Source organism: Aquarana catesbeiana, linkage group LG08 (genome assembly GCF_042186555.1).
Source record: "Aquarana catesbeiana isolate 2022-GZ linkage group LG08, ASM4218655v1, whole genome shotgun sequence".
Lineage (NCBI taxonomy): Eukaryota > Metazoa > Chordata > Amphibia > Anura > Ranidae > Aquarana > Aquarana catesbeiana.
Window position 1 is genome coordinate 307,154,272 of NC_133331.1, and position 27,709 is coordinate 307,181,980.

Consider the following 27,709-nt stretch of genomic DNA (forward strand, 5'->3'; position numbering starts at 1 on the left):
ATCCCTATGGAGGTATTTGTAAATAGCTATCAATGTCATGGATGGCTTGCAAATTTTGCAGGCACACGGATAGAAACAGGCCTTCTACTGGGTTTTTCACTTTCAACACCAAGATGGCCAGTTTTAAAATTGACAACGTTTAACTGTTGCATATGAAGGGCCATTGTCACCCAAAGCTTGTGACATTTCATCATGGATCTGCTCCGCACCTTTCCCTTGAAAAACAGTAACTTGATTATGGTCCTATGCTCTTCCACATTGAATTTTTCTGGAGGTGCTGCCATGTTCACCTTAGACCTGAAAAAGAAAGAGGAATTAAAGTCATAGGTAGTTACATAGTTAGTCAGGTTAAAAAAAACACACAAGTCCATTTACATCAACCAAATGAATAAAAAATAAAAGCATACAATCCCATATACAGAATCCTTCACCCACAGTTGATCCAGAGGAAGGAGAAAAACCCCAGCAAAGCATGATCCAATTTGGTAAAACAGGGGAAACAAATTCCTTCCTGATCCCCCGAGAGGAAATCAGTTATTCCCTGGATCAACTTTACCTATAAATGTCAGTATCCAGTTATATTATGTACATTTAGGAAAGTATCCAGGCCTTTCTTAAAGCAACCTACTGATCTGGCCAGAACCACCTCTGGAGGGAGTCTATTCCACATTTTCACAGCTCTTACTGTGTAGAAACCTTTCCGTATTTGGAAATGAAATCTCTTTTCCTTTAGACGTAAAGAGTGCCCCCGTGTCCTCTGTGTTGACCGTAAAGTGAATAACTCAACACCAAGTTCACTATATGGACCCCTTATATATTTATACATGGTGATCATATCTCCCCTTAATCTCCTCTTCTCAAGAGAGATTAAATTCAGTTCCTCTAATCTTTCCTCATAGCTGAGCTCCTCCATGCCTCTTATCAGTTTGGTTGCCCTTCTCTGGACTTTCTCCAGTTCCCCGATATCCTTTTTGAGAACCGGTGCCCAAAACTGAACTGCATATTCCAGATGAGGTCTTACTAATGATTTGTACAGATGATCTCTCTCTCTCTCTGGAGTCCATACTTCTCTTAATACAACAAAGGACTTTGCTTGCTTTGGAAACCGCAGCTTGACATTGCATGCTATTATTGAGCTTATGATCTACCAAAACCCCCAGATCCTTCTCCACTACGGATTCCCCCAGTTGTACTCCCCCTAGTATGTATGATGCATGTATATTCTTAGCCCCCAAGTACAGAACTTTACATTTATCAACATTAAACCTCATCTGCCACATAGACGCCCAATTAGACAGAGCATTGAGGTCGGCTTGTAAATTGGAGACATCCTGTAAGGACGTTATTCCACCGCATAGCTTGGTGTCATCAGTTGATTTTTGCACCATTGAATATAGACAAACTGACCAGTACACCCTGCAATTTACAGCTTCCTCAATTTTTTCTGGATAAGGCTCAATACTTATCAGCACCCTCTCTCGCATTACTATAATTGAAATCTTATGGGTATATAACTATCAAATCATCCCCCAAGAAACTCAAATATTTTTTCTTCGGCCCCAATGTATTGTGATTTCCACTACTATCCTCCTTTATCTGAGGCAGAGAGACAGCTGCAGACACACTTGGCTGCAGTAACCTCTCAAGAGATCTTCACCCCCCCCTCCATCCTCTCTAATACAGGACAGCAGTCTCCCAGGAAGACGCAGACAGGCTGAATAATTTCTCTTTCATCCAGCCCGTGACAGGTCCACACCATCCTACAATCCCTTCTCTACAAATTTAAAGGAGAACACACACACCATCTACTACCACATAGAATGCTTGTACGTGGACTGGTATGGAACACAGAAAATCATATTTCCCATTTCAGGCCATCTTTTCCACTCTAGCCACTATGTTGATGTACAGATTTTGGCCTACTGGCCCATAGAGACTGTGCCCTGGTTCTCAAAGGCTCTGATGAAGAGGTTATCCTCGAAACGCGTCAGCCAACTCTAAACGCCCGCCTCAATATGGGCTCATGATACTTTTAACCCATTTTTATCTTTAAATTTCCATGTTTTTTATATTTTGTTACCTGTTTGTATTGATACGTAGTATTGGCATTATTTAATTGCTTTTTATTTGCCTTTATTGGCTTCTATTTCCATATGAATACATTTTATACGTTTTGATGTGAGCAATTGATCACGCGCCCTTCATCCATGACTCTCCATATAGCCTTACCTGACCACCCCAGGGTCATTTTCTGGGCAGCGGGACATGCAACACCATCTCTTTCAGCTTTGCTATAGTTCACAATACTACTTTTCTCAAACCCAAACAGACCCTCACAAGCGCAGGAGTAATCTTTCCTTGTCCACAATTTACACCATGTGGGCCTACCTGTCTTCTTTTGGACATTCTGAAGCTCATCTTTGTTCCCTGGTGTGGTTGGATCTTTGTGTACCCCTGTAACTTATTATGAGGGGCTACCACTCTCTGTGTTGTATTTTTATTTCAAAATATGCAATATGAAAAAAGGGGAACGGGGATACCGGAAAGTGGGGGCAGAAACTGTAGCAGGAACATCTCATCATTGGAGTCTCCAAGAAATACAAGAAGCCAAGAAAAGACTCCATCAAAACTCCACCTACACATTTATAATAATGTTTCCCAGAATGCCCCCTTTATAAAATAAATCCTTTCTTCCTATAGTTGTTCTATAGATTAAGCAGTTCCAGCAGTAACAACCATCGTACATTTGTCAAAAGAGTAAGAAGGTTCATTCCCTCCGATGTCTAATCGTTTCCTGCAGTCTGATTGCATTGAGGACGTTGTGCGGCGTGTCTTCTCTGATGTGTAACAAGGGCTCCTCTCTGAATGAAAGTTTTCCCGCACTCAGGACACGAAAAAGGATGCTCACCCGTGTGAATTCTCAGGTGCCTTACAAGGTTTCCCTTCAGAGTGAAAGATTTGCCGCACTCAGAACATAAATAAGGATGCTCACCCGTGTGAATCCTCTGGTGCTCAACCAGTTTACATTTACGATCGAAACCTTTCCCGCACTCAGTACATGATGAATAAAGACGCTCACCAGTGTGAATTCTCATGTGTTCGACTAAGTTTCCGTTCTGTGTGAATGACTTTCCGCACTCTGAACATGAATAGGGACGCTCACCCTTGTGAATTCTCTGGTGTCTAACGAGGGCTCCTTCATGAGTGAAACATTTCCCGCACTCTGAACATGAATGGGGACGTTCACCTGTGTGAATTCTCTGGTGTTTAACAAGGTTTCCCTTCAGAGTGAAAGACTTTCCGCACTCTGAACATAAATAAGGGTGCTCTCCCGTGTGAATCCTCTGGTGCTCAACAAGTTTACATTTAAGAACAAAACATTTCCCGCACTCTGAACATGAATAGGGACGTTCACTCGTGTGTTTTCTCTGGTGTATAAGTAGTTTTACTTTCTCAGTGAAACATTTTCCGCACTCTGAACATGAGTAAGGGCGCTCGTTCGTGTGTCTCTTTTGGTGTATTACAAGGGAACCTTTCCTAGTGAAACATTTCCCACACTCTGAACATGAATAGGGACGTTCACCTGTATGAATTCTCTGGTGTATAAGTAGTTTTTCTTTCTCAGTGAAACATTTCCCACACTCTGAACATGAATAAGGGCGCTCATTCATGTGACTTCTTTGGTGTATTACAAGTGAACCTTGCCTAGTAAAACATTTCCCACACTCTGAACATGAAAAAGGGCGCTCATTCTTGTGACTCTTTTGGTGTTTTAGAAGTGAACCTTTCCTAGTAAAACATTTCCCACACTCTGAACATGAATAGGGACATTCACCTGTGTGAATTCTCTGGTGTATAAGTAGTTTTCTTTTCTCAGTGAAACATTTCCCACACTCTGAACATGTAAAAGGGCGCTCATTCATGTGACTCCTTTGGTGTATTACAAGTGACTCTTTCCTAGTGAAACATTTCCCACACTCTGAACATGAATAGGGACGTTCACCTGTGTGAATTCTCTGGTGTATAAGTAGTTTTCCTTTCTCAGTGAAACATTTTCCACACTCTGAACATGAATAAGGGCGCTCATTCGTGTGACTCCTTTGGTGTATTACAAGTGAACCTTTCCTAAGGAAACATTTCCCACACTCTGAACATGAATAGGGTCTCCTACCTGTGTGAATTCTCTGGTGGGTAACAAAGTGACTTTTGCAAGTAAAACTTTTCCTGCACTCTGAACATGAATACAAAATCCCAGCTGTGTGGCTTTCCTGGTTTTCAAGAAGTTCTCTATTTACCCTAAAAGGTTCCCCACGCTCTGACCGTGACAATGAACTCTCTTCTGTGGGGACTCCTTCATGGTTTAAAGAAGATTCCTTGGGAATAGAAGGATCTATTGAAGTATCTGTACTGTGAGATCCTATAGTCTTGGTGTGGGATCCATCAGAAGATTCCTCAGGATTAGAGGAATCCATTGATCTCCCCAATTGGGAAGGTCTGGGATGTAGATTTGGAGTAACGGGATTTCCTCCTGGAGAATATTGTACAATGTTATTATCTTCTGCATTATAATCTGGAGATACAATGAGATGTTCCTCAGAGGTATTCCGGACATTGTGTCCACCTGTTCAGAAACAATTTTACAATAAATATTATAAGTATTTTCCAAACTTTCCATTCAAGGGTCATATATATTCATCCAACACCAAATATTTTAGAAGAGCTCTGGCATAAGAGTTGAGGCAATTAAAACAGAAAAATACGAATACAAACCAGATAAAGTATACAAATCACACTGGGTAACATTTTTTGTGCATTGATGCAATTGTTATTTTAAGAATGGAGATGGACCTTTCATATGGTGTACAGTATCTCCTCCTCATTTGTTGGGAACATGACGTTATATTGAGGAATGGAGATGGACCTTTCATATGATGTACAGTATCTCCTCCTCATTTGTTGGGAACATGACGTTATATTGAGGAATGGAGATGGACCTTTCATATGATGTACAGTATCTCCTCCTCATTTGTTGGGAACATGACGTTATATTGAGGAATGGACATGGACCTTTCATATGGTGTACAGTATCTCCTCCTCATTTGTTGGGAAGATGACGTTATATTGAGGAATGGAGATGGACCTTTCATATGGTGTACAGTATCTCCTCCTCATTTGTTGGGAACATGACGTTATATTGAGGAATGGAGATGGACCTTTCATATGGTGTACAATATCTCCTCCTCATTTGTTGGGGACATGATGTTATATTGAGGAATGGAGATGGACCTTTCATATGGTGTACAGCATCTACTCATTTGTTGGGAACATTGAGAAGTGTCGTAAATATGATTGTCTTCCTTCGGTGAGAACTAGAGATTGTTCTTTTATATTGTGTACAGTACATTAGGCAGTGGAGAAGGTGCACTGATGATGTTTTTGCTGTCAACAGTTAGGGTTTTTCGGTCTTTCCTGTACAGAAGGATGTGACCTTTTTATTTTAAATAAGGACAGCACAGACTTACCCTAATTAGAAGAAAACATACAGTACTTTATACTCATTGAAGTAAAATTAAAATGTGAATTGTTTCAGCATTTAGTGTTTATTACTTACTTGTGTCCATATGTAGAGAGGATTCCTCCTGTTTGCTTTCCATAACCATCTTCTCCTCCTCCATAGACTGCTGATCTCCACTCACCAACGTCTCTTCTTCTTCATCTTTAACCTCAACTTTGATATCTTTAAGTTCTTCATCCTAAAACCCAAAGTTTATAAAATGTATTGATGAAAAGGAACAAAAAGTCACATAGAAGAATGCCATCTCATAGCTTAGCATTCTGTTGAGCTCTAGCTGCTCAGTCCCACCTACCTGATGATGGTGAGGGATGGTGTGATCTTCCTGTGTGGAATCCCGGGAATACAGAGGACGGGGACATCTCTCTGGTGGGTTCCCATTACTGGATCCATCTGTAGGAAACACACACACTGACTGAATACATTGTTTCTATGTGTTTATCAGATGATGGGGGATCTAGGTGGACCCTCCGTACTGCTCTCTCCTTTACAATAAAGTCTCCTCTTACCCGGTGATGTGAGGGGCGGCTGATTCTCCATCATGATGTCCTTGTAGAGATCCTTGTGTCCTTCTAAATACTCCCACTCCTCCATGGAGAAATAGACAGTGACATCCTGACACCTTATAGGAACCTGACACACACAATGATACAGTCACCATCCAGACACATCCCTTGTCTGTTACTGGATAAGGTCACAGTGACCATGGAGGAAGAGTACGAATATGTCAGGGAGGTTAGCAGGGCCTTCCTATTAACTTCTTTGTTGTATTTGTACTGTTCCCCCTCTACATTGTAAAGCACTGCGTAAACTGTTGGCGCTATATAATCCTAAATAATAATAATATCTTATGACCTCCTCAGCTGCCACTTCCAGCAATGTCTCTTCTCTACTTCCTTCCAGCTCACCTCTCACCCGGAACTTCCTGTCTGCACATGACATCACTTCCTTTCAGCACCTGACATCAATTCCTGTCTCTGCGTTCCACTTGTGATAAAAGCCCCTTGAGGAATCTTCGTAGACACACCATAAAGAACACCTGTGGGACATCATTTCTCACAACCAGACCAGTCTATGGAAGACATGAATGTTTTTGGAATTTAAAAAAAAGTACTCAGGAAAGGACATACCTTGAACTAAAAATGATAATTCCATAGCTCCCAACTGTCCCTGATTTCGAGGGACTGTCCCTGATTTCGAGCAATGTCTCTCTATCCATCATTCCTCCTCATTTGTCCCTCATTTTGGTCTGATCTATATAGATGTATATAAAATGCACTTTTTATCTATCAAAAAGTGTTTTCCAGCGCTAAACCTTTCACCTGATTTCTAAATTGCTGCATTTGTAAATTCCAAAAGCCAATATAAAGGAATGATAGTGGTAAAAAAAAGCACTTGGTGTGTAACGCACTGGTGAGCCCTGCATTCTGTGTGTAACGCACTGGTGAGCTCTGCATTCTGTGTGTAACGCACTGGTGAGCTCTGCATTCTGTGTGTAACGCACTGGTGAGCCCTGCATTCTGTGTGTAACGCACTGGTGAGCCCTGCATTCTGTGTGTAATGCACTGGTGAGTCCTACATTCTGTGTGTAATGCACTGGTGAGCCCTGCATTCTGTGTGTAGCGCACTGGTGAGCCCTGCATTCTGTGTGTAATGCACTGGTGAGCCCTACATTCTGTGTGTAACGCACCGGCGAGCTCTGCATTCTGTGTGTAATGCACTGGTGAGCCCTACATTCTGTGTGTAACGCACCAGCGAGCTCTGCATTCTGTGTGTAATGCACTGGTGAGCCCTACATTCTGTGTGTAACGCACCGGCGAGCTCTGCATTCTGTGTGTAATGCACTGGTGAGCCCTGCATTCTGTGTGTAACGCACTGGTGAGCTCTGCATTCTGTGTGTAACGCACTGGTGAGCCCTGCATTCTGTGTTTAACTCACTGGTGAGCCCTGCATTCTGTGTGTAACGCACTGGTGAGCCCTGCATTCTTTCTCTAACGCACTGGTGAGCCCTGCATTCTGTGTGTAATGCACTGGTGAGCCCTGTATTCTGTGTGTAGCACACTGGCGAGCCCTGCATTCTGTGTGTAACGCACTGGCGAGCCCTGCATTCTGTGTGTAACGCACTGGCGAGCCCTGCATTCTGTGTGTAACGCACTGACGAGCCCTGCATTCTGTGTGTAGCGCACTGGTGAGCCCTGCATTCTGTGTGTAACGCACTGGCAAGCTCTGCATTCTGTACGTAATGCACTGGTAAGCCCTGCATTCTGTGTGTAACGCACTGGTAAGCCCTGCATTCTGTGTGTAACGCACTGGTGAGCCCTGCATTCTTTCTGTAACGCACTGGTTAGCCCTGCATTCTGTGTGTAATGCACTGGTGAACCCTGCATTCTGTGTGTAACGCACTGGTGAGCCCTGCATTCTTTCTGTAACGCACTGGTGAGCCCTGCATTCTGTGTGTAATGCACTGGTGAGCCCTGCATTCTGTGTGTAACGCACTGATGAGCCCTGCATTCTGTGTGTAAAGCACTGGTGAGCTCTGCATTCTGTGTGTAACGCACTGGTGAGCTCTGCATTCTGTGTGTAACGCACTGCTGGGCCCTGCATTCTGTGTGTAACGCACTGGTGAGCTCTGCAATCTGTGTGTAACGCACTGGTGAGCTCTGCATTCTGTGTGTAACGCACTGGTGAGCCTACATTCTGTGTGTAATGCACTGGTGAGCTCTGCATTCTGTGTGTAACGCACTGGGGAACCCTGCATTCTGTGTGTAACGCAGTGGTGAGCTCTGCATTCTGTGTGTAACACACTGGTTCCCTTGAACTACAAATGATAATTCCATAGCTCCCAACTGTCCCTGATTTCGAGGGACTGTCCCTGATTTGGAGCAATGTCCCTCTATCCATCATTCCTCCTCATTTGTCCCTCATTTTGGTCTGCTCTATATAGATGTATATAAAATGCACTTTTTATCTATCAAAAAGTGTTTTCCAGCGCTAAACCTTTCATCTGATTTCTAAATTGCTGCATTTGTAAATGCCAAAAGCCAATATAAAGGAATGATAGTGGTAAAAAAAAGCACTTGGTGTGTAACGCACTGGTGAGCTCTGCATTCTGTGTGTAACGCACTGGCAAGCTCTGCATTCTGTACGTAATGCACTGGTAAGCCCTGCATTCTGTGTGTAACGCACTGGTGAGCCCTGCATTTTTTCTGTAACGCACTGGTGAGCCCTGCATTCTGTGTGTAATGCACTGGTGAGCCCTGCATTCTGTGTGTAACGCACTGGTGAGCCCTGCATTCTGTGTGTAACGCACTGATGAGCCCTGCATTCTGTGTGTAAAGCACTGGTGAGCTCTGCATTCTGTGTGTAAAGCACTGGTGAGCTCTGCATTCTGTGTGTAACGCACTGGTGAGCTCTGCATTCTGTGTGTAACGCACTGCTGGGCCCTGCATTCTGTGTGTAACGCACTGGTGAGCTCTGCATTCTGTGTGTAACGCACTGGTGAGCCTACATTCTGTGTGTAATGCACTGGTGAGCTCTGCATTCTGTGTGTAACGCACTGGGGAACCCTGCATTCTGTGTGTAACGCAGTGGTGAGCTCTGCATTCTGTGTGTAACGCACTGGTTCCCTTGAACTACAAATGATAATTCCATAGCTCCCAACTGTCCCTGATTTCGAGGGACTGTCCCTGATTTGGAGCAATGTCCCTCTATCCATCATTCCTCCTCATTTGTCCCTTATCTTGGTCTGCTCTATATAGATGTATATAAAATGCACTTTTTATCTATCAAAAAGTGTTTTCCAGCGCTAAACCTTTCATCTGATTTCTAAATTGCTGCATTTGTAAATGCCAAAAGCCAATATAAAGGAATGATAGTGGTAAAAAAAAGCACTTGGTGTGTAACGCACTGGTGAGCTCTGCATTCTGTGTGTAACGCACTGGTGAGCCCTGCATTCTGTGTGTAACTCACTGGTGAGCTCTGCATTCTGTGTGTAATGCACTGGTGAGCCCTGCATTCTGTGTGTAATGCACTGGTGAGCCCTGCATTCTGTGTGTAATGCACTGGTGAGCCCTGCATTCTGTGTGTAATGCAGTGGTGAGCTCTGCATTCTGTGTGTAGCGCACTGGTGAGCCCTGCATTCTGTGTGTAATGCAGTGGTGAGCTCTGCATTCTGTGTGTAATGCACTGGTGAGCCCTGCATTCTGTGTGTAACGCACTGGTGAGCTCTGCATTCTGTGTGTAATGCACTGGTGAGCCCTGCATTCTGTGTGTAATGCACTGGTGAGCCCTGCATTCTGTGTGTAACGCACCGGCGAGCCCTGCATTCTGTGTGTAATGCACTGGTGAGCCTACATTCTGTGTGTAATGCACTGGTGAGCTCTGCATTCTGTGTGTAACGCACTGGAGAACCCTGCATTCTGTGTGTAACGCAGTGGTGAGCTCTGCATTCTGTGTGTAACGCACTGGTTCCCTTGAACTACAAATGATAATTCCATAGCTCCCAACTGTCCCTGATTTCGAGGGACTGTCCCTGATTTGGAGCAATGTCCCTCTATCCATCATTCCTCCTCATTTGTCCCTCATTTTGGTCTGCTCTATATAGATGTATATAAAATGCACTTTTTATCTATCATAAAGTGTTTTCCAGCGCTAAACCTTTCATCTAATTTCTAAATTGCTGCATTTGTAAATGCCAAAAGCCAATATAAAGGAATGATAGTGGTAAAAAAAAGCACTTGGTGTGTAACGCACTGGTGAGCTCTGCATTCTGTGTGTAACGCACTGGTGAGCCCTGCATTCTGTGTGTAACTCACTGGTGAGCTCTGCATTCTGTGTGTAATGCACTGGTGAGCCCTGCATTCTGTGTGTAGCACACTGGTGAGCCCTGCATTCTGTGTGTAATGCACTGGTGAGCCCTGCATTCTGTGTGTAGCGCACTGGTGAGCCCTGCATTCTGTGTGTAATGCAGTGGTGAGCTCTGCATTCTGTGTGTAAAGCACTGGTGAGCTCTGCATTCTGTGTGTAACGCACTGGAGAGCTCTGCATTCTGTGTGTAACGCACTGCTGGGCCCTGCATTCTGTGTGTAACGCACTGGTGAGCTCTGCATTCTGTGTGTAACGCACTGGTGAGCTCTGCATTCTGTGTGTAACGCACTGGTGAGCCCTGCATTCTGTGTTTAACGCACTGGTGAGCCCTGCATTCTGTGTGTAACGCACTGGTGAGCCCTGCATTCTTTCTGTAACGCACTGGTGAGCCCTGCATTCTGTGTGTAATGCACTGGTGAGCCCTGTATTCTGTGTGTAGCACACTGGTGAGCCCTGCATTCTGTGTGTAACGCACTGGCGAGCTCTGCATTCTGTGTGTAACGCACTGGCGAGCCCTGCATTCTGTGTGTAACGCACTGGTGAGCCCTGCATTCTGTGTGTAACGCACTGGTGAGCCCTGCATTCTGTGTGTAGCGCACTGGTGAGCCCTGCATTCTGTGTGTAGCGCACTGGTGAGCTCTGCATTCTGTGTGTAATGCACTGGTAAACCCTGCATTCTGTGTGTAACGCACTGGTGAGCTCTGCATTCTGTGTGTAGCGCACTGGTGAGCCCTACATTCTGTGTGTAAAGCACTGGTGAGCTCTGCATTCTGTGTGTAATGCACTGGTGAGCCCTGCATTCTGTGTGTAACGCACTGGTGAGCTCTGCATTTTGTGTGTAATGCACTGGTGAGCCCTGCATTCTGTGTGTAGCGCACTGGTGAGCCCTGCATTCTGTGTGTAATGCAGTGGTGAGCTCTGCATTCTGTGTGTAATGCACTGGTGAGCCCTGCATTCTGTGTGTAATGCACTGGTGAGCCCTGCATTCTGTGTGTAACGCACTGGTGAGCCCTGCATTCTGTGTGTAATGCACTGGTGAGCCCTGCATTCTGTGTGTAACGCACTGGTGAGCTCTGCATTCTGTGTGTAACGCACTGGTGAGCCCTGCATTCTGTGTTTAACGCACTGGTGAGCCCTGCATTCTGTGTGTAACGCACTGGTGAGCCCTGCATTCTTTCTGTAATGCACTGGTGAGCCCTGCATTCTGTGTGTAATGCACTGGTGAGCCCTGTATTCTGTGTGTAGCACACTGGTGAGCCCTGCATTCTGTGTGTAACGCACTGGTGAGCCCTGCATTCTTTCTGTAACGCACTGGTGAGCCCTGCATTCTGTGTGTAATGCACTGGTGAGCCCTGTATTCTGTGTGTAGCACACTGGTGAGCCCTGCATTCTGTGTGTAACGCACTGGCGAGCTCTGCATTCTGTGTGTAACGCACTGGCGAGCCCTGCATTCTGTGTGTAACGCACTGGTGAGCCCTGCATTCTTTGTGTAACGCACTGGTGAGCCCTGCATTCTGTGTGTAGCGCACTGGTGAGCCCTGCATTCTGTGTGTAGCGCACTGGTGAGCTCTGCATTCTGTGTGTAATGCACTGGTAAACCCTGCATTCTGTGTGTAACGCACTGGTGAGCTCTGCATTCTGTGTGTAGCGCACTGGTGAGCCCTACATTCTGTGTGTAAAGCACTGGTGAGCTCTGCATTCTGTGTGTAATGCACTGGTGAGCCCTGCATTCTGTGTGTAACGCACTGGTGAGCTCTGCATTTTGTGTGTAATGCACTGGTGAGCCCTGCATTCTGTGTGTAGCGCACTGGTGAGCCCTGCATTCTGTGTGTAATGCAGTGGTGAGCTCTGCATTCTGTGTGTAATGCACTGGTGAGCCCTGCATTCTGTGTGTAATGCACTGGTGAGCCCTGCATTCTGTGTGTAACGCACTGGTGAGCCCTGCATTCTGTGTGTAATGCACTGGTGAGCCCTGCATTCTGTGTGTAACGCACTGGTGAGCTCTGCATTCTGTGTGTAACGCACTGGTGAGCCCTGCATTCTGTGTTTAACGCACTGGTGAGCCCTGCATTCTGTGTGTAACGCACTGGTGAGCCCTGCATTCTTTCTGTAATGCACTGGTGAGCCCTGCATTCTGTGTGTAATGCACTGGTGAGCCCTGTATTCTGTGTGTAGCACACTGGTGAGCCCTGCATTCTGTGTGTAATGCACTGGTGAGCCCTGTATTCTGTGTGTAGCACACTGGGGAGCCCTGCATTCTGTGTGTAATGCACTGACGAGCCCTGCATTCTGTGTGTAACGCACTGGCGAGCCCTGCATTCTGTGTGTAACGCACTGGCGAGCCCTGCATTCTGTGTATAACGCACTAGCGAGCCCTGCATTCTGTGTGTAACGCACTGGTGAGCTCTGCAGTCTGTGTGTAATGCACTGGTGAGCCCTGCATTCTGTGTGTAACGCACTGGTGAGCTCTGCATTCTGTGTGTAACGCACTGCTGGGCCCTGCATTCTGTGTGTAACGCACTGGTGAGCTCTGCATTCTGTGTGTAATGCACTGGTGAGCCTACATTCTGTGTGTAATGCACTGGTGAGCTCTGCATTCTGTGTGTAACGCACTGGTGAGTCCTACATTCTGTGTGTAATGCACTGGTGAGCCCTGCATTCTGTGTGTAGCGCACTGGTGAGCCCTGCATTCTGTGTGTAATGCACTTGTGAGCCCTGCATTCTGTGTGTAACGCACCGGCGAGCTCTGCATTCTGTGTGTAATGCACTGGTAAGCCCTACATTCTGTGTGTAACGCACCGGCGGGCTCTGCATTCTGTGTGTAATGCACTGGTGAGCCCTACATTCTGTGTGTAACGCACCGGCGAGCTCTGCATTCTGTGTGTAATGCACTGGTGAGCCCTGCATTCTGTGTGTAACGCACTGGTGAGCTCTGCATTCTGTGTGTAATGCACTGGTGAGCCCTGCATTCTGTGTGTAACGCACCGGCGAGCCCTGCATTCTGTGTGTAATGCACTGGTGAGCCTACATTCTGTGTGTAATGCACTGGTGAGCTCTGCATTCTGTGTGTAACGCACTGGAGAACCCTGCATTCTGTGTGTAACGCAGTGGTGAGCTCTGCATTCTGTGTGTAACGCACTGGTTCCCTTGAACTACAAATGATAATTCCATAGCTCCCAACTGTCCCTGATTTCGAGGGACTGTCCCTGATTTGGAGCAATGTCCCTCTATCCATCATTCCTCCTCATTTGTCCCTCATTTTGGTCTGCTCTATATAGATGTATATAAAATGCACTTTTTATCTATCATAAAGTGTTTTCCAGCGCTAAACCTTTCATCTAATTTCTAAATTGCTGCATTTGTAAATGCCAAAAGCCAATATAAAGGAATGATAGTGGTAAAAAAAAGCACTTGGTGTGTAACGCACTGGTGAGCTCTGCATTCTGTGTGTAACGCACTGGTGAGCCCTGCATTCTGTGTGTAACTCACTGGTGAGCTCTGCATTCTGTGTGTAATGCACTGGTGAGCCCTGCATTCTGTGTGTAGCACACTGGTGAGCCCTGCATTCTGTGTGTAATGCACTGGTGAGCCCTGCATTCTGTGTGTAGCGCACTGGTGAGCCCTGCATTCTGTGTGTAATGCAGTGGTGAGCTCTGCATTCTGTGTGTAAAGCACTGGTGAGCTCTGCATTCTGTGTGTAACGCACTGAAGAGCTCTGCATTCTGTGTGTAACGCACTGCTGGGCCCTGCATTCTGTGTGTAACGCACTGGTGAGCTCTGCATTCTGTGTGTAACGCACTGGTGAGCTCTGCATTCTGTGTGTAACGCACTGGTGAGCCCTGCATTCTGTGTTTAACGCACTGGTGAGCCCTGCATTCTGTGTGTAACGCACTGGTGAGCCCTGCATTCTTTCTGTAACGCACTGGTGAGCCCTGCATTCTGTGTGTAATGCACTGGTGAGCCCTGTATTCTGTGTGTAGCACACTGGTGAGCCCTGCATTCTGTGTGTAACGCACTGGCGAGCTCTGCATTCTGTGTGTAACGCACTGGCGAGCCCTGCATTCTGTGTGTAACGCACTGGTGAGCCCTGCATTCTGTGTGTAACACACTGGTGAGCCCTGCATTCTGTGTGTAGCGCACTGGTGAGCCCTGCATTCTGTGTGTAGCGCACTGGTGAGCTCTGCATTCTGTGTGTAATGCACTGGTAAACCCTGCATTCTGTGTGTAACGCACTGGTGAGCTCTGCATTCTGTGTGTAGCGCACTGGTGAGCCCTACATTCTGTGTGTAAAGCACTGGTGAGCTCTGCATTCTGTGTGTAATGCACTGGTGAGCCCTGCATTCTGTGTGTAACGCACTGGTGAGCTCTGCATTTTGTGTGTAATGCACTGGTGAGCCCTGCATTCTGTGTGTAGCGCACTGGTGAGCCCTGCATTCTGTGTGTAATGCAGTGGTGAGCTCTGCATTCTGTGTGTAATGCACTGGTGAGCCCTGCATTCTGTGTGTAATGCACTGGTGAGCCCTGCATTCTGTGTGTAACGCACTGGTGAGCCCTGCATTCTGTGTGTAATGCACTGGTGAGCCCTGCATTCTGTGTGTAACGCACTGGTGAGCTCTGCATTCTGTGTGTAACGCACTGGTGAGCCCTGCATTCTGTGTTTAACGCACTGGTGAGCCCTGCATTCTGTGTGTAACGCACTGGTGAGCCCTGCATTCTTTCTGTAATGCACTGGTGAGCCCTGCATTCTGTGTGTAATGCACTGGTGAGCCCTGTATTCTGTGTGTAGCACACTGGTGAGCCCTGCATTCTGTGTGTAATGCACTGGTGAGCCCTGTATTCTGTGTGTAGCACACTGGGGAGCCCTGCATTCTGTGTGTAATGCACTGACGAGCCCTGCATTCTGTGTGTAACGCACTGGCGAGCCCTGCATTCTGTGTGTAACGCACTGGCGAGCCCTGCATTCTGTGTATAACGCACTAGCGAGCCCTGCATTCTGTGTGTAACGCACTGGTGAGCTCTGCATTCTGTGTGTAATGCACTGGTGAGCCCTGCATTCTGTGTGTAACGCACTGGTGAGCTCTGCATTCTGTGTGTAACGCACTGCTGGGCCCTGCATTCTGTGTGTAACGCACTGGTGAGCTCTGCATTCTGTGTGTAATGCACTGGTGAGCCTACATTCTGTGTGTAATGCACTGGTGAGCTCTGCATTCTGTGTGTAACGCACTGGTGAGTCCTACATTCTGTGTGTAATGCACTGGTGAGCCCTGCATTCTGTGTGTAGCGCACTGGTGAGCCCTGCATTCTGTGTGTAATGCACTTGTGAGCCCTGCATTCTGTGTGTAACGCACCGGCGAGCTCTGCATTCTGTGTGTAATGCACTGGTAAGCCCTACATTCTGTGTGTAACGCACCGGCGAGCTCTGCATTCTGTGTGTAATGCACTGGTGAGCCCTACATTCTGTGTGTAACGCACCGGCGAGCTCTGCATTCTGTGTGTAATGCACTGGTGAGCCCTGCATTCTGTGTGTAACGCACTGGTGAGCTCTGCATTCTGTGTGTAACGCACTGGTGAGCCCTGCATTCTGTGTTTAACTCACTGGTGAGCCCTGCATTCTGTGTGTAACGCACTGGTGAGCCCTGCATTCTTTCTGTAACGCACTGGTGAGCCCTGCATTCTGTGTGTAATGCACTGGTGAGCCCTGTATTCTGTGTGTAGCACACTGGTGAGCCCTGCATTCTGTGTGTAACGCACTGGCGAGCCCTGCATTCTGTGTGTAACGCACTGGCGAGCCCTGCATTCTGTGTGTAACGCACTGGCGAGCCCTGCATTCTGTGTGTAACGCACTGACAAGCCCTGCATTCTGTGTGTAGCGCACTGGTGAGCCCTGCATTCTGTGTGTAACGCACTGGCAAGCTCTGCATTCTGTACGTAATGCACTGGTAAGCCCTGCATTCTGTGTGTAACGCACTGGTGAGCCCTGCATTCTTTCTGTAACGCACTGGTTAGCCCTGCATTCTGTGTGTAATGCACTGGTGAGCCCTGCATTCTGTGTGTAACGCACTGGTGAGCCCTGCATTCTTTCTGTAACGCACTGGTGAGCCCTGCATTCTGTGTGTAATGCACTGGTGAGCCCTGCATTCTGTGTGTAACGCACTGATGAGCCCTGCATTCTGTGTGTAAAGCACTGGTGAGCTCTGCATTCTGTGTGTAACGCACTGGTGAGCTCTGCATTCTGTGTGTAACGCACTGGTGAGCTCTGCATTCTGTGTGTAACGCACTGCTGGGCCCTGCATTCTGTGTGTAACGCACTGGTGAGCTCTGCATTCTGTGTGTAACGCACTGGTGAGCCTACATTCTGTGTGTAATGCACTGGTGAGCTCTGCATTCTGTGTGTAACGCACTGGGGAACCCTGCATTCTGTGTGTAACGCAGTGGTGAGCTCTGCATTCTGTGTGTAACGCACTGGTTCCCTTGAACTACAAATGATAATTCCATAGCTCCCAACTGTCCCTGATTTCGAGGGACCGTCCCTGATTTGGAGCAATGTCCCTCTATCCATCATTCCTCCTCATTTGTCCCTCATTTTGGTCTGCTCTATATAGATGTATATAAAATGCACTTTTTATCTATCAAAAAGTGTTTTCCAGCGCTAAACCTTTCATCTGATTTCTAAATTGCTGCATTTGTAAATGCCAAAAGCCAATATAAAGGAATGATAGTGGTAAAAAAAAGCACTTGGTGTGTAACGCACTGGTGAGCTCTGCATTCTGTGTGTAACGCACTGGCAAGCTCTGCATTCTGTACGTAATGCACTGGTAAGCCCTGCATTCTGTGTGTAACGCACTGGTGAGCCCTGCATTTTTTCTGTAACGCACTGGTGAGCCCTGCATTCTGTGTGTAATGCACTGGTGAGCCCTGCATTCTGTGTGTAACGCACTGGTGAGCCCTGCATTCTGTGTGTAACGCACTGATGAGCCCTGCATTCTGTGTGTAAAGCACTGGTGAGCTCTGCATTCTGTGTGTAACGCACTGGTGAGCTCTGCATTCTGTGTGTAACGCACTGCTGGGCCCTGCATTCTGTGTGTAACGCACTGGTGAGCTCTGCATTCTGTGTGTAACGCACTGGTGAGCCTACATTCTGTGTGTAATGCACTGGTGAGCTCTGCATTCTGTGTGTAACGCACTGGGGAACCCTGCATTCTGTGTGTAACGCAGTGGTGAGCTCTGCATTCTGTGTGTAACGCACTGGTTCCCTTGAACTACAAATGATAATTCCATAGCTCCCAACTGTCCCTGATTTCGAGGGACTGTCCCTGATTTGGAGCAATGTCCCTCTATCCATCATTCCTCCTCATTTGTCCCTCATTTTGGTCTGCTCTATATAGATGTATATAAAATGCACTTTTTATCTATCAAAAAGTGTTTTCCAGCGCTAAACCTTTCATCTAATTTCTAAATTGCTGCATTTGTAAATGCCAAAAGCCAATATAAAGGAATGATAGTGGTAAAAAAAAGCACTTGGTGTGTAACGCACTGGTGAGCTCTGCATTCTGTGTGTAACTCACTGGTGAGCTCTGCATTCTGTGTGTAATGCACTGGTGAGCCCTGCATTCTGTGTGTAATGCACTGGTGAGCCCTGCATTCTGTGTGTAATGCACTGGTGAGCCCTGCATTCTGTGTGTAATGCAGTGGTGAGCTCTGCATTCTGTGTGTAATGCACTGGTGAGCCCTGCATTCTGTGTGTAGCGCACTGGTGAGCCCTGCATTCTGTGTGTAATGCAGTGGTGAGCTCTGCATTCTGTGTGTAATGCACTGGTGATCCCTGCATTCTGTGTGTAACGCACTGGTGAGCTCTGCATTCTGTGTGTAATGCACTGGTGAGCCCTGCATTCTGTGTGTAATGCACTGGTGAGCCCTGCATTCTGTGTGTAACGCACTGGCGAGCCCTGCATTCTGTGTGTAATGCACTGGTGAGCCTACATTCTGTGTGTAATGCACTGGTGAGCTCTGCATTCTGTGTGTAACGCACTGGGGAACCCTGCATTCTGTGTGTAACGCAGTGGTGAGCTCTGCATTCTGTGTGTAACGCACTGGTTCCCTTGAACTACAAATGATAATTCCATAGCTCCCAACTGTCCCTGATTTCGAGGGACTGTCCCTGATTTGGAGCAATGTCCCTCTATCCATCATTCCTCCTCATTTGTCCCTCATTTTGGTCTGCTCTATATAGATGTATATAAAATGCACTTTTTATCTATCATAAAGTGTTTTCCAGCGCTAAACCTTTCATCTAATTTCTAAATTGCTGCATTTGTAAATGCCAAAAGCCAATATAAAGGAATGATAGTGGTAAAAAAAAGCACTTGGTGTGTAACGCACTGGTGAGCTCTGCATTCTGTGTGTAACGCACTGGTGAGCCCTGCATTCTGTGTGTAACTCACTGGTGAGCCCTGCATTCTGTGTGTAATGCACTGGTGAGCCCTGCATTCTGTGTGTAGCACACTGGTGAGCCCTGCATTCTGTGTGTAATGCACTGGTGAGCCCTGCATTCTGTGTGTAGCGCACTGGTGAGCCCTGCATTCTGTGTGTAATGCAGTGGTGAGCTCTGCATTCTGTGTGTAAAGCACTGGTGAGCTCTGCATTCTGTGTGTAACGCACTGGTGAGCTCTGCATTCTGTGTGTAACGCACTGCTGGGCCCTGCATTCTGTGTGTAACGCACTGGTGAGCTCTGCATTCTGTGTGTAACGCACTGGTGAGCTCTGCATTCTGTGTGTAACGCACTGGTGAGCCCTGCATTCTGTGTGTAACGCACTGGTGAGCCCTGCATTCTTTCTGTAACGCACTGGTGAGCCCTGCATTCTGTGTGTAATGCACTGGTGAGCCCTGTATTCTGTGTGTAGCACACTGGTGAGCCCTGCATTCTGTGTGTAACGCACTGGCGAGCTCTGCATTCTGTGTGTAACGCACTGGCGAGCCCTGCATTCTGTGTGTAACGCACTGGTGAGCCCTGCATTCTGTGTGTAACGCACTGGTGAGCCCTGCATTCTGTGTGTAGCGCACTGGTGAGCCCTGCATTCTGTGTGTAGCGCACTGGTGAGCTCTGCATTCTGTGTGTAATGCACTGGTAAACCCTGCATTCTGTGTGTAACGCACTGGTGAGCTCTGCATTCTGTGTGTAGCGCACTGGTGAGCCCTACATTCTGTGTGTAATGCACTGGTGAGCTCTGCATTCTGTGTGTAATGCACTGGTGAGCCCTGCATTCTGTGTGTAACGCACTGGTGAGCTCTGCATTCTGTGTGTAATGCACTGGTGAGCCCTGCATTCTGTGTGTAACGCACTGGTGAGCTCTGCATTCTGTGTGTAACGCACTGCTGGGCCCTGCATTCTGTGTGTAACGCACTGGTGAGCTCTGCATTCTGTGTGTAATGCACTGGTGAGCCTACATTCTGTGTGTAATGCACTGGTGAGCCCTGCATTCTGTGTGTAGCGCACTGGTGAGCCCTGCATTCTGTGTGTAATGCAGTGGTGAGCTCTGCATTCTGTGTGTAATGCACTGGTGAGCTCTGCATTCTGTGTGTAATGCACTGGTGAGCCCTGCATTCTGTGTGTAACGCACTGGTGAGCCCTGCATTCTGTGTGTAACGCACTGGTGAGCCCTGCATTCTTTCTGTAATGCACTGGTGAGCCCTGCATTCTGTGTGTAATGCACTGATGAGCCCTGTATTCTGTGTGTAGCACACTGGTGAGCCCTGCATTCTGTGTGTAATGCACTGGTGAGCCCTGTATTCTGTGTGTAGCACACTGGGGAGCCCTGCATTCTGTGTGTAACGCACTGGCGAGCCCTGCATTCTGTGTGTAATGCACTGGCGAGCCCTGCATTCTGTGTATAACGCACTAGCGAGCCCTGCATTCTGTGTGTAACGCACTGGTGAGCTCTGCATTCTGTGTGTAATGCACTGGTGAGCCCTGCATTCTGTGTGTAACGCACTGGTGAGCTCTGCATTCTGTGTGTAACGCACTGCTGGGCCCTGCATTCTGTGTGTAACGCACTGGTGAGCTCTGCATTCTGTGTGTAATGCACTGGTGAGCCTACATTCTGTGTGTAATGCACTGGTGAGCTCTGCATTCTGTGTGTAACGCACTGGTGAATCCTGCATTCTGTGTGTAACACACTGGTGAGCTCTGCATTCTGTGTGTAATGCACTGGTGAGCCTACATTCTGTGTGTAATGCACTGGTGAGCCCTGCATTCTGTGTGTAATGCACTGGTGAGCTCTGCATTCTGTGTGTAACGCACTGGTGAGCCCTGCATTCTGTGTTTTAACGCACTGGTGAGCCCTGCATTCTGTGTGTAACGCACTGGTGAGCCCTGTATTCTTTCTGTAACGCACTGGTGAGCCCTGCATTTTGTGTGTAATGCACTGGTGAGCCCTGCATTCTGTGTGTAACGCACTGGTGAGCCCTGCATTCTGTGTTTAACGCACCGTTGAGCTCTTATTACCTTTCTCCGTTTGTGTCTCTTTTTTTTTTCTCCTCAGAGATTGTTGCCTTGCATTATTAATATTATTATTATTACAGGTACTTACACTCTAAGGTCCCTCACTCACCTTTATACATACTAGGGCCACTTTGGACAGGAGCTGATTAACCTACCAGCATGTCTTTGGAGTGTGGGAGGAAACCCATGCAGGTACAGAGAGAACATGCAAACTCCAGGCAGGTAGTGCTATGGTTGGGATTCAAACTGGCGCCCCCTAGTGTTGATAGGCAGAAGTGCTAACCACTCTGCTGCCAACACACAGGGGTTGATTTACTAAAACTTGAGAGTGCAAAATCAGGTGTAGCTCCACATAGAAACCAACCGGCTTCCATTTTTTTTTCAAAGCTTGACCTTTTCACGACCACGCTATAGCCGAATAATGGCTACAGCGCAGTCATTTCAGGGAAGGCGTCTATTGACGTTCTCCCGTGAGAGCGATTCGTGCGCGCCCCCTTCGGTGTGCATCGGCAAGGATCTGTGACGCAGCTGATCACAGATCAGGGTAAAGAGCCAATCACAGCGTCCCTTTACTATGTGATCAGCTGTGTCCAATCCCAGCTGATCACAGTGTAAACAGGATTTTCTGGTTATCAGCATTCCTCTACTTACACTGACATCACGTGAGGAGAGGAGAGTCGGTAAGCCGCAAATCCACAAAGGTAACATCTACACTGATAATCAGGGCACTGATCATCAGTGCCGTCTCATCAGTGCTGCCTATCAGTGCCCACCAGTGCTGCCTATCAGTGCCTCGTCATCAGTGCAGCTTCATCAGCACACACCAGTGAAGGAGAAAAATTACTTATTTACAACATTTTGTAACAGAAAATAAAATGTTTTTTATTTTTCAAAATTAGCATAAAATAAAAAACCCCAGTGGTAATTAAACAACACACTTGCAACCGGAGAGCGCAAAATCTGGTGCATCTCTGTATAGAAACCAATCAGCTTCTACTTTTTTTGTCCAATAAAGATCACTTCAGACTGGTCCGTTTTCCAGCTGTAGCTCTGTAAAGCTTTTAAAATAAGTTATACTGTTTACAATCCAGGACTTCTTGTATGGGAAGGGTTATATAGAGGAGGACTTCTTGTATTGGCAGGGTTATATAGAGGAGGACTTCCTGTATGGGAGGGGTTATGTAGAGGAGGACTTCTTGTATTTGGAGGGGTTATATAGTGGAGGACTTCCAGTATGGGAGGGGTTACTTTATATAAAGGAGGACTTCCTGTATGGGAGGGGTTGCAGTATATAGAGGGGGAATTCCTGTCTGTTTGTTTTTGCCAGGGTCCCTATAGGTGGCAGCACATAACCCAGCCAAGCAGTCATGATTTATAACCCGCCCTGTGTCCTGTGATGAAAAAGAGACCATATTGCATAAATGGATCTACAATGATCCTCCTCCCACTTCATTACTCTCAATAACACCCAATCGAAAACTCCCTAATTAACATCATTCTCAAATCTCACCGACAGGGGCCTCCCCCTTTCTCCATGCTCCATTCAGTGTAAGACCAACCACCGCCCACCCAATGTTCAATGTTTGACTTCAAAGCACTGCATGCATTTGATATCATACTGGTATGTGACTATGACTTGTATCATTCTTTTGGCCAAGTGTTGTGGTCATCTCAGCTGTTCAATGCATTCTTGCTTAAAATTAAAAAAAAAAAAAAAAAAAAGAGGTTCACCAAAGGATATACTGCAAAGTGACCACTAACACATACAGTAGCACAGACCTAGCTATCCGGCAAAGTGCATGTGCCATAATAACAATAGGACAAAGACACTTCTGTCCCCAGGATTCAGATACATAGACAAGAAGCTATAACAGTTATCAGAATGCAGGAACACTTGCCTGATAATCTCTGCTTCTGGTCTGGATGAAATAGAGCAGCACCAGCAGCTCCTCCATGGATGGTCATGTGGTCCAATTTAATCTCTACTTTCTGGAATCTCTCCCTTAAAGAAAACACAGTCCTCTAATTTGGGATTCTGAACCCAGCTAGCAGGAAGCAGCTCCCTACACTAGGGCAGTGGTCTCCAAACTGCAGCTCAGAGGCAAGATGTGGCCCTTTGCTTGCCTTTATCAAGCCCTTAAGACACTATTCCTCCTACTGATACAAGGCACTATTCCTTCTACATCAACAAAGGGGCATCATTTCTGTCACAGTTGCCAACAATAGGGCACTATTCTTCCCACTGACCCCAACAATGGGGCACTATTCTTCCCACTGACACCGATAATGGGGCTCTATTCTTCCCACTGACACCAATAATGGGGCACTATTCCTCCAGCTGACACCAAGGATGGGGCACTATTCCTCCAGCTGACACCAAGGATGGGGCACTATTGCTTGCCCTGATACCAAATATGGGGCACTATTCCTCCCACTAATACCAATGATGGGGCACCATTCCTTCCCCTAATACTAACAATGGGGCATTAATCCTCCTAGTGATACCAATGAAGGGGCATTTTTTACTCCCATTAGCACCATGGTATATTCTACTCACATTGACCACAGTCCAGCCCCTTCAAAGTCTAAAGGACAGTAAACTGCCCCTTTGTTCAGAAAGTCTGAAGACCCCTGCACTAGGGTCTACAACTGTCTTTGGGAAAAGAGGTTTCACCTCATCAAGCATAATTGTGTTTGACCTGTCCAGGTGGAAGAGTGGCCTAGCAATAGTCAACCCAGTCATTTTCCTTTCTTTGTTTTATAGTTAGTAAGGTTGCATAAAAACATTAGTCCATCCAGTTCAATCGTTGTGTTTATGGGTGTATAAGTGTGTTTGCAATTATGTCTGTGCCATTTCCCATATTGCTGTACAATGTGTTTACTAAGACATCCATCCAAGAGCTTTTTGAAATTATCAACACTCCCTGCTGTCACCACCAATAGTAGAAGGGAGTTCCACATCCTTACCGCTCTTGCAGACCATAGAAACTAGTGCAAGGATTGTGAGAACCTCTCATAATGGACACAGCAGGTGTACAGACCCGGGAACTCAGCACAGGGGTGGTGGAAACCCCTCACATTGGGCACAGAAGGTGTACAGACCCAGGAACTCAGCACAGGATGGTGGGAACTCTTCATAAGGGGCACATCAGATGTACAGACCCAGGAACTCAGCACAGGAAAGGTGGAAACCCCTCACATTGGGAACATCAGGTGTACAGACCTGGGAACTCAGCCCAGGGATGGTGAGAACCCCTCATATTGGGCACATCAGGTGTACAGACCTGGGAACTCAGCCCAGGGATGGTGGGAACCAATCATAATGGGCACAGCAGGTGTACAGACGTGGGAACTCAGCACAGGGATGGTGGGAACCCTTCATAATGGGCACATCAGGTGTACAGACCTGGGAACTCAGCACAGGGATGGTGGGAACCCCTCATAATGGGCACATCAGGTGTACAGACCCGGGAACTCAGCACAGGGATGGTGGGAACCAATCATAATGGCACAGCAGGTGTACAGACCTGGGAACTCAGCACAGGGATGGTGGGAACCTCTCATAATGGGCAAAGCAGGTGTACAGACCCGGGAATTCAGCATAGGGATGGTGGGAACCTCTCATAATGGGCACATCAGGTGTACAGACCCGGGAACTCAGCACAGGGATGGTGGGAACCCCTCATAATGGGCACAGCAGGTGTACAGACCTGGGAACTCAGCACAGGGATGGTGGGAACCCCTCATAATGGGCACATCAGGTGTACAGACCTGGAAACTCGGCACAGGGATGGTGAGAACCTCTCATAATGGGCACATCAGGTGTACAGACCTCAAAATATCATTCAGAGATCTCATCAATAGTCCCTGAGAGATAGAAGAGACTGTCAAGTTAACGGTCATCATCCAAACCCTGGAATCTGTCTTTCGGGTGAACTGACTCTCTGGGGGCCTTTTAATCACCAATAATATAAGAATTTGAGTAATTTCAAAAAAACGCTCAGACCATAGAAGTGTTAAGTACTTTCTTTTTTATTTTATAAAATCAGAATTGGTGATTAACAAAATGAAGCTAGAATCTACATCAAATCTTATATTGGTTGGACCAATGAGAAGCCGGCTTCTTCAGTACAAAAGAAACAGACCAATAATGTACAGAAACCGATATCAACCAATAAGAAGTGTTGTCCATGTATTGTCATATCTGGCCATGTATTAGCACAGTTTAGTTGTATGGTGCGGTCTGTGTGAGTGCGGGACCGAGTCATCTCTGTATGTTTAGAGGATCGTATTACTAGAATTCAATCCCTGAAGGCCTAAATCTACCAAAGTGTACCCGAAAAAACTTCTGAATATTTTTGCCCCGCCCCCAACACACCAGTCTGAACCTGAAACCGGTTGTTAGGTCGAGTGTTTTCTCTCGTGTGTCTCAACTGATCTTTTGAAGCGGAAGCATTTCCCGCACTCTGAACATAAGAAGTTGCGCTCACCCCTGTGACTTCCCTGGTGGCTAACCAGGTTTGTTTTCTGAATGAAACTTTTCCCGCACTCTGAACAAGAATACCGGCGATCGTCCGTGTGAATTCTTTGATGTGTAACGAGTTTACTTTTCCGAATAAAACATTTCCCGCACTCAGGGCACGAATAAGGACGCTCGCCTGTGTGAATCCTTTGGTGCATAACAAGTTTACTTTTCCGAAAGAAACATTTCCCGCACTCTGGACAGGAATAAGGACGCTCGCCTGTGTGACTTCTCTGGTGTCTAAGAAGTTTTCCTTTCTCAATGAAACATTTCCCGCACTCTGAACATAAATAAGGGCGCTCATCTGTGTGGATCTTTTGATGTACTACGAGGGAACTTCTCAGAGCGAAGCGTTTCCCGCACTCTGAACAAAAATAAGGGTGCTCACCCGTGTGAATCCTCTGGTGCTCAGCAAGTTTACATTTACGATCAAAACATTTCCCGCACTCTGAACATGAATAGGGACGTTCACCCGTGTGTTTTCTCTGGTGTATAAGTAGTTTTCCTTTCTCGGCGAAACATTTTCCACACTCTGAACATGAATAAGGGCGCTCATTCGTGTGACTCCTTTGGTGTATTACAAGTGAACCTTTCCTAGCGAAACATTTCCCACACTCTGAACATGAATAGGGGCGCTCACCTGTGTGAATTCTCTGGTGGGTAACAAAGTGACTTTTGTGAGTAAAACTTTTCCCGCACTCTGAACATGAATAGAAAGGCCCACCTGTGTGGCTTTTCTGGTGTTCAAGAAGTTCTCCATTTTCCCTAAAAAGTTTCCCACACTCTGAACACGAAAATGGGAGCTCATTCTTGTGAATCTTTTGGTGTACCACAAGCGAACTATTGCGAGCAAAACTTTTCCCACACACTGAGCATGGAAAAGGGCGCTCACCTGTGTGAATTCTCTGGTGGGTAACAAAGTGGCTTTTGTGAGTAAAACATTTCCCGCACTCTGAACATGAATAGAAAGGCCCGCCCGTGTGGCTATTTTTGTGCCTAAGAAGTTCTTTGTTTTCACAAAAAAGTTCCCCGCACTCTGAACATGAATACGGGCGCTCATTTGTGTGACTCCTTTGGTGTACTACAAGTAGACCTTTCCTAGCGAAACATTTCCCGCACTCTGAACATGGATAGGAGCACTCACCTTTGTGAATTTTTTGGTGGGTAAGAAGGTGACCTTTGTGAGTAAAACTTTTCCCGCACTCTGAACATGAATAGAAAGGCCCAATGGTGTGGCTTTTCTGGTGTTCAAGAAGTTCCCCGTTTTCCCTAAAAAGTTTTCCACACTCTGAACACGAATAAGGGAACTCCATCTTGTGAATCTTTTGGTGTACTACAAGTGAACTTTTGCGAGCAAAACATTTCCCACACACTGAGCATGGAAAGGGGCGCTCACCTGTGTGAATTCTCTGGTGGGTAACAAAGTGGCTTTTGTGGTTAAAGCATTTCCCGCACTCTGAACATGAATAGAGAGGGCCCCCTCTGTGGCTTTTTTGGTGTCTAAGAAGTTCTCTGTTGTCACTAAAAAGTTTCCCACACTCTGAACATGACAATGAACTCTCTTCTGTGTGAACTCCTTCATGGCTTGAAGAAGATCTCTGGGGAATAGAAGGATCTATTGAAGTATCTGTACTGTGAGATCCTATAGTCTTGGTGTGGGATCCATCAGAAGATTCCTCAGGATTAGAGGGATCCATTGATCTCCCCAATTGGGAAGGTCTGAGATGTAGATTTGGAGTAACGGGATTTCCTCCTGGAGAATATTGTCCAATGTTATTATCTTCTGCTTTATAATCTGGAGATACAATGAGATGTTCCTCAGAGGTATTCCGGACATTGTGTCCACCTGTTCAGAAACAATTTAACATTAAATGTTATAACCTTCCATTCAGGAGTCATATATGTTGGTCCATCACCAAATAATTTATAAGAGCTCTGGCACGGAATCAGGAAGCAATTATAACAGAAAAATAGGAATACAAATGCAGTAAATGATACGATACACCTAAATCACGATGACATTTTTACTGTGAGAATGGAGATGGACCTTCCTCCACCTCATTTCTTGGAAACATGAAAACGTACCAAAAGACGGAGATAGACCTTTCATAACAACATATGAAAGAATGGAGATGGACCCTTCATTTGGAGAACAGCAGTGATGGTCAACTTAATTAACGTCCTGAATATCACCAAAGGGTGACACATAATATTCAGTGTATGTAATGTTACCGAAAACTGTCAGACTTT

The 27,709-nt window shown here is 46.5% G+C and overlaps 1 protein-coding gene across 1 annotated transcript in view; it reads right to left on the reverse strand.

Annotated features, from left to right (window-relative positions):
• Positions 1-262: 262 nt before the first annotated feature.
• The window catches only part of LOC141106908 (uncharacterized), an 81,794-nt gene continuing 54,347 nt past the window's right edge, over positions 263-27,709 (reverse strand). The window contains 2 exon segments of the mRNA XM_073597838.1: positions 263-4,231; positions 25,476-27,305. Of these exon segments, the coding sequence (XP_073453939.1) occupies positions 2,784-4,231; positions 25,476-27,305 (3,278 nt within the window). The 3' untranslated portion in view covers positions 263-2,783.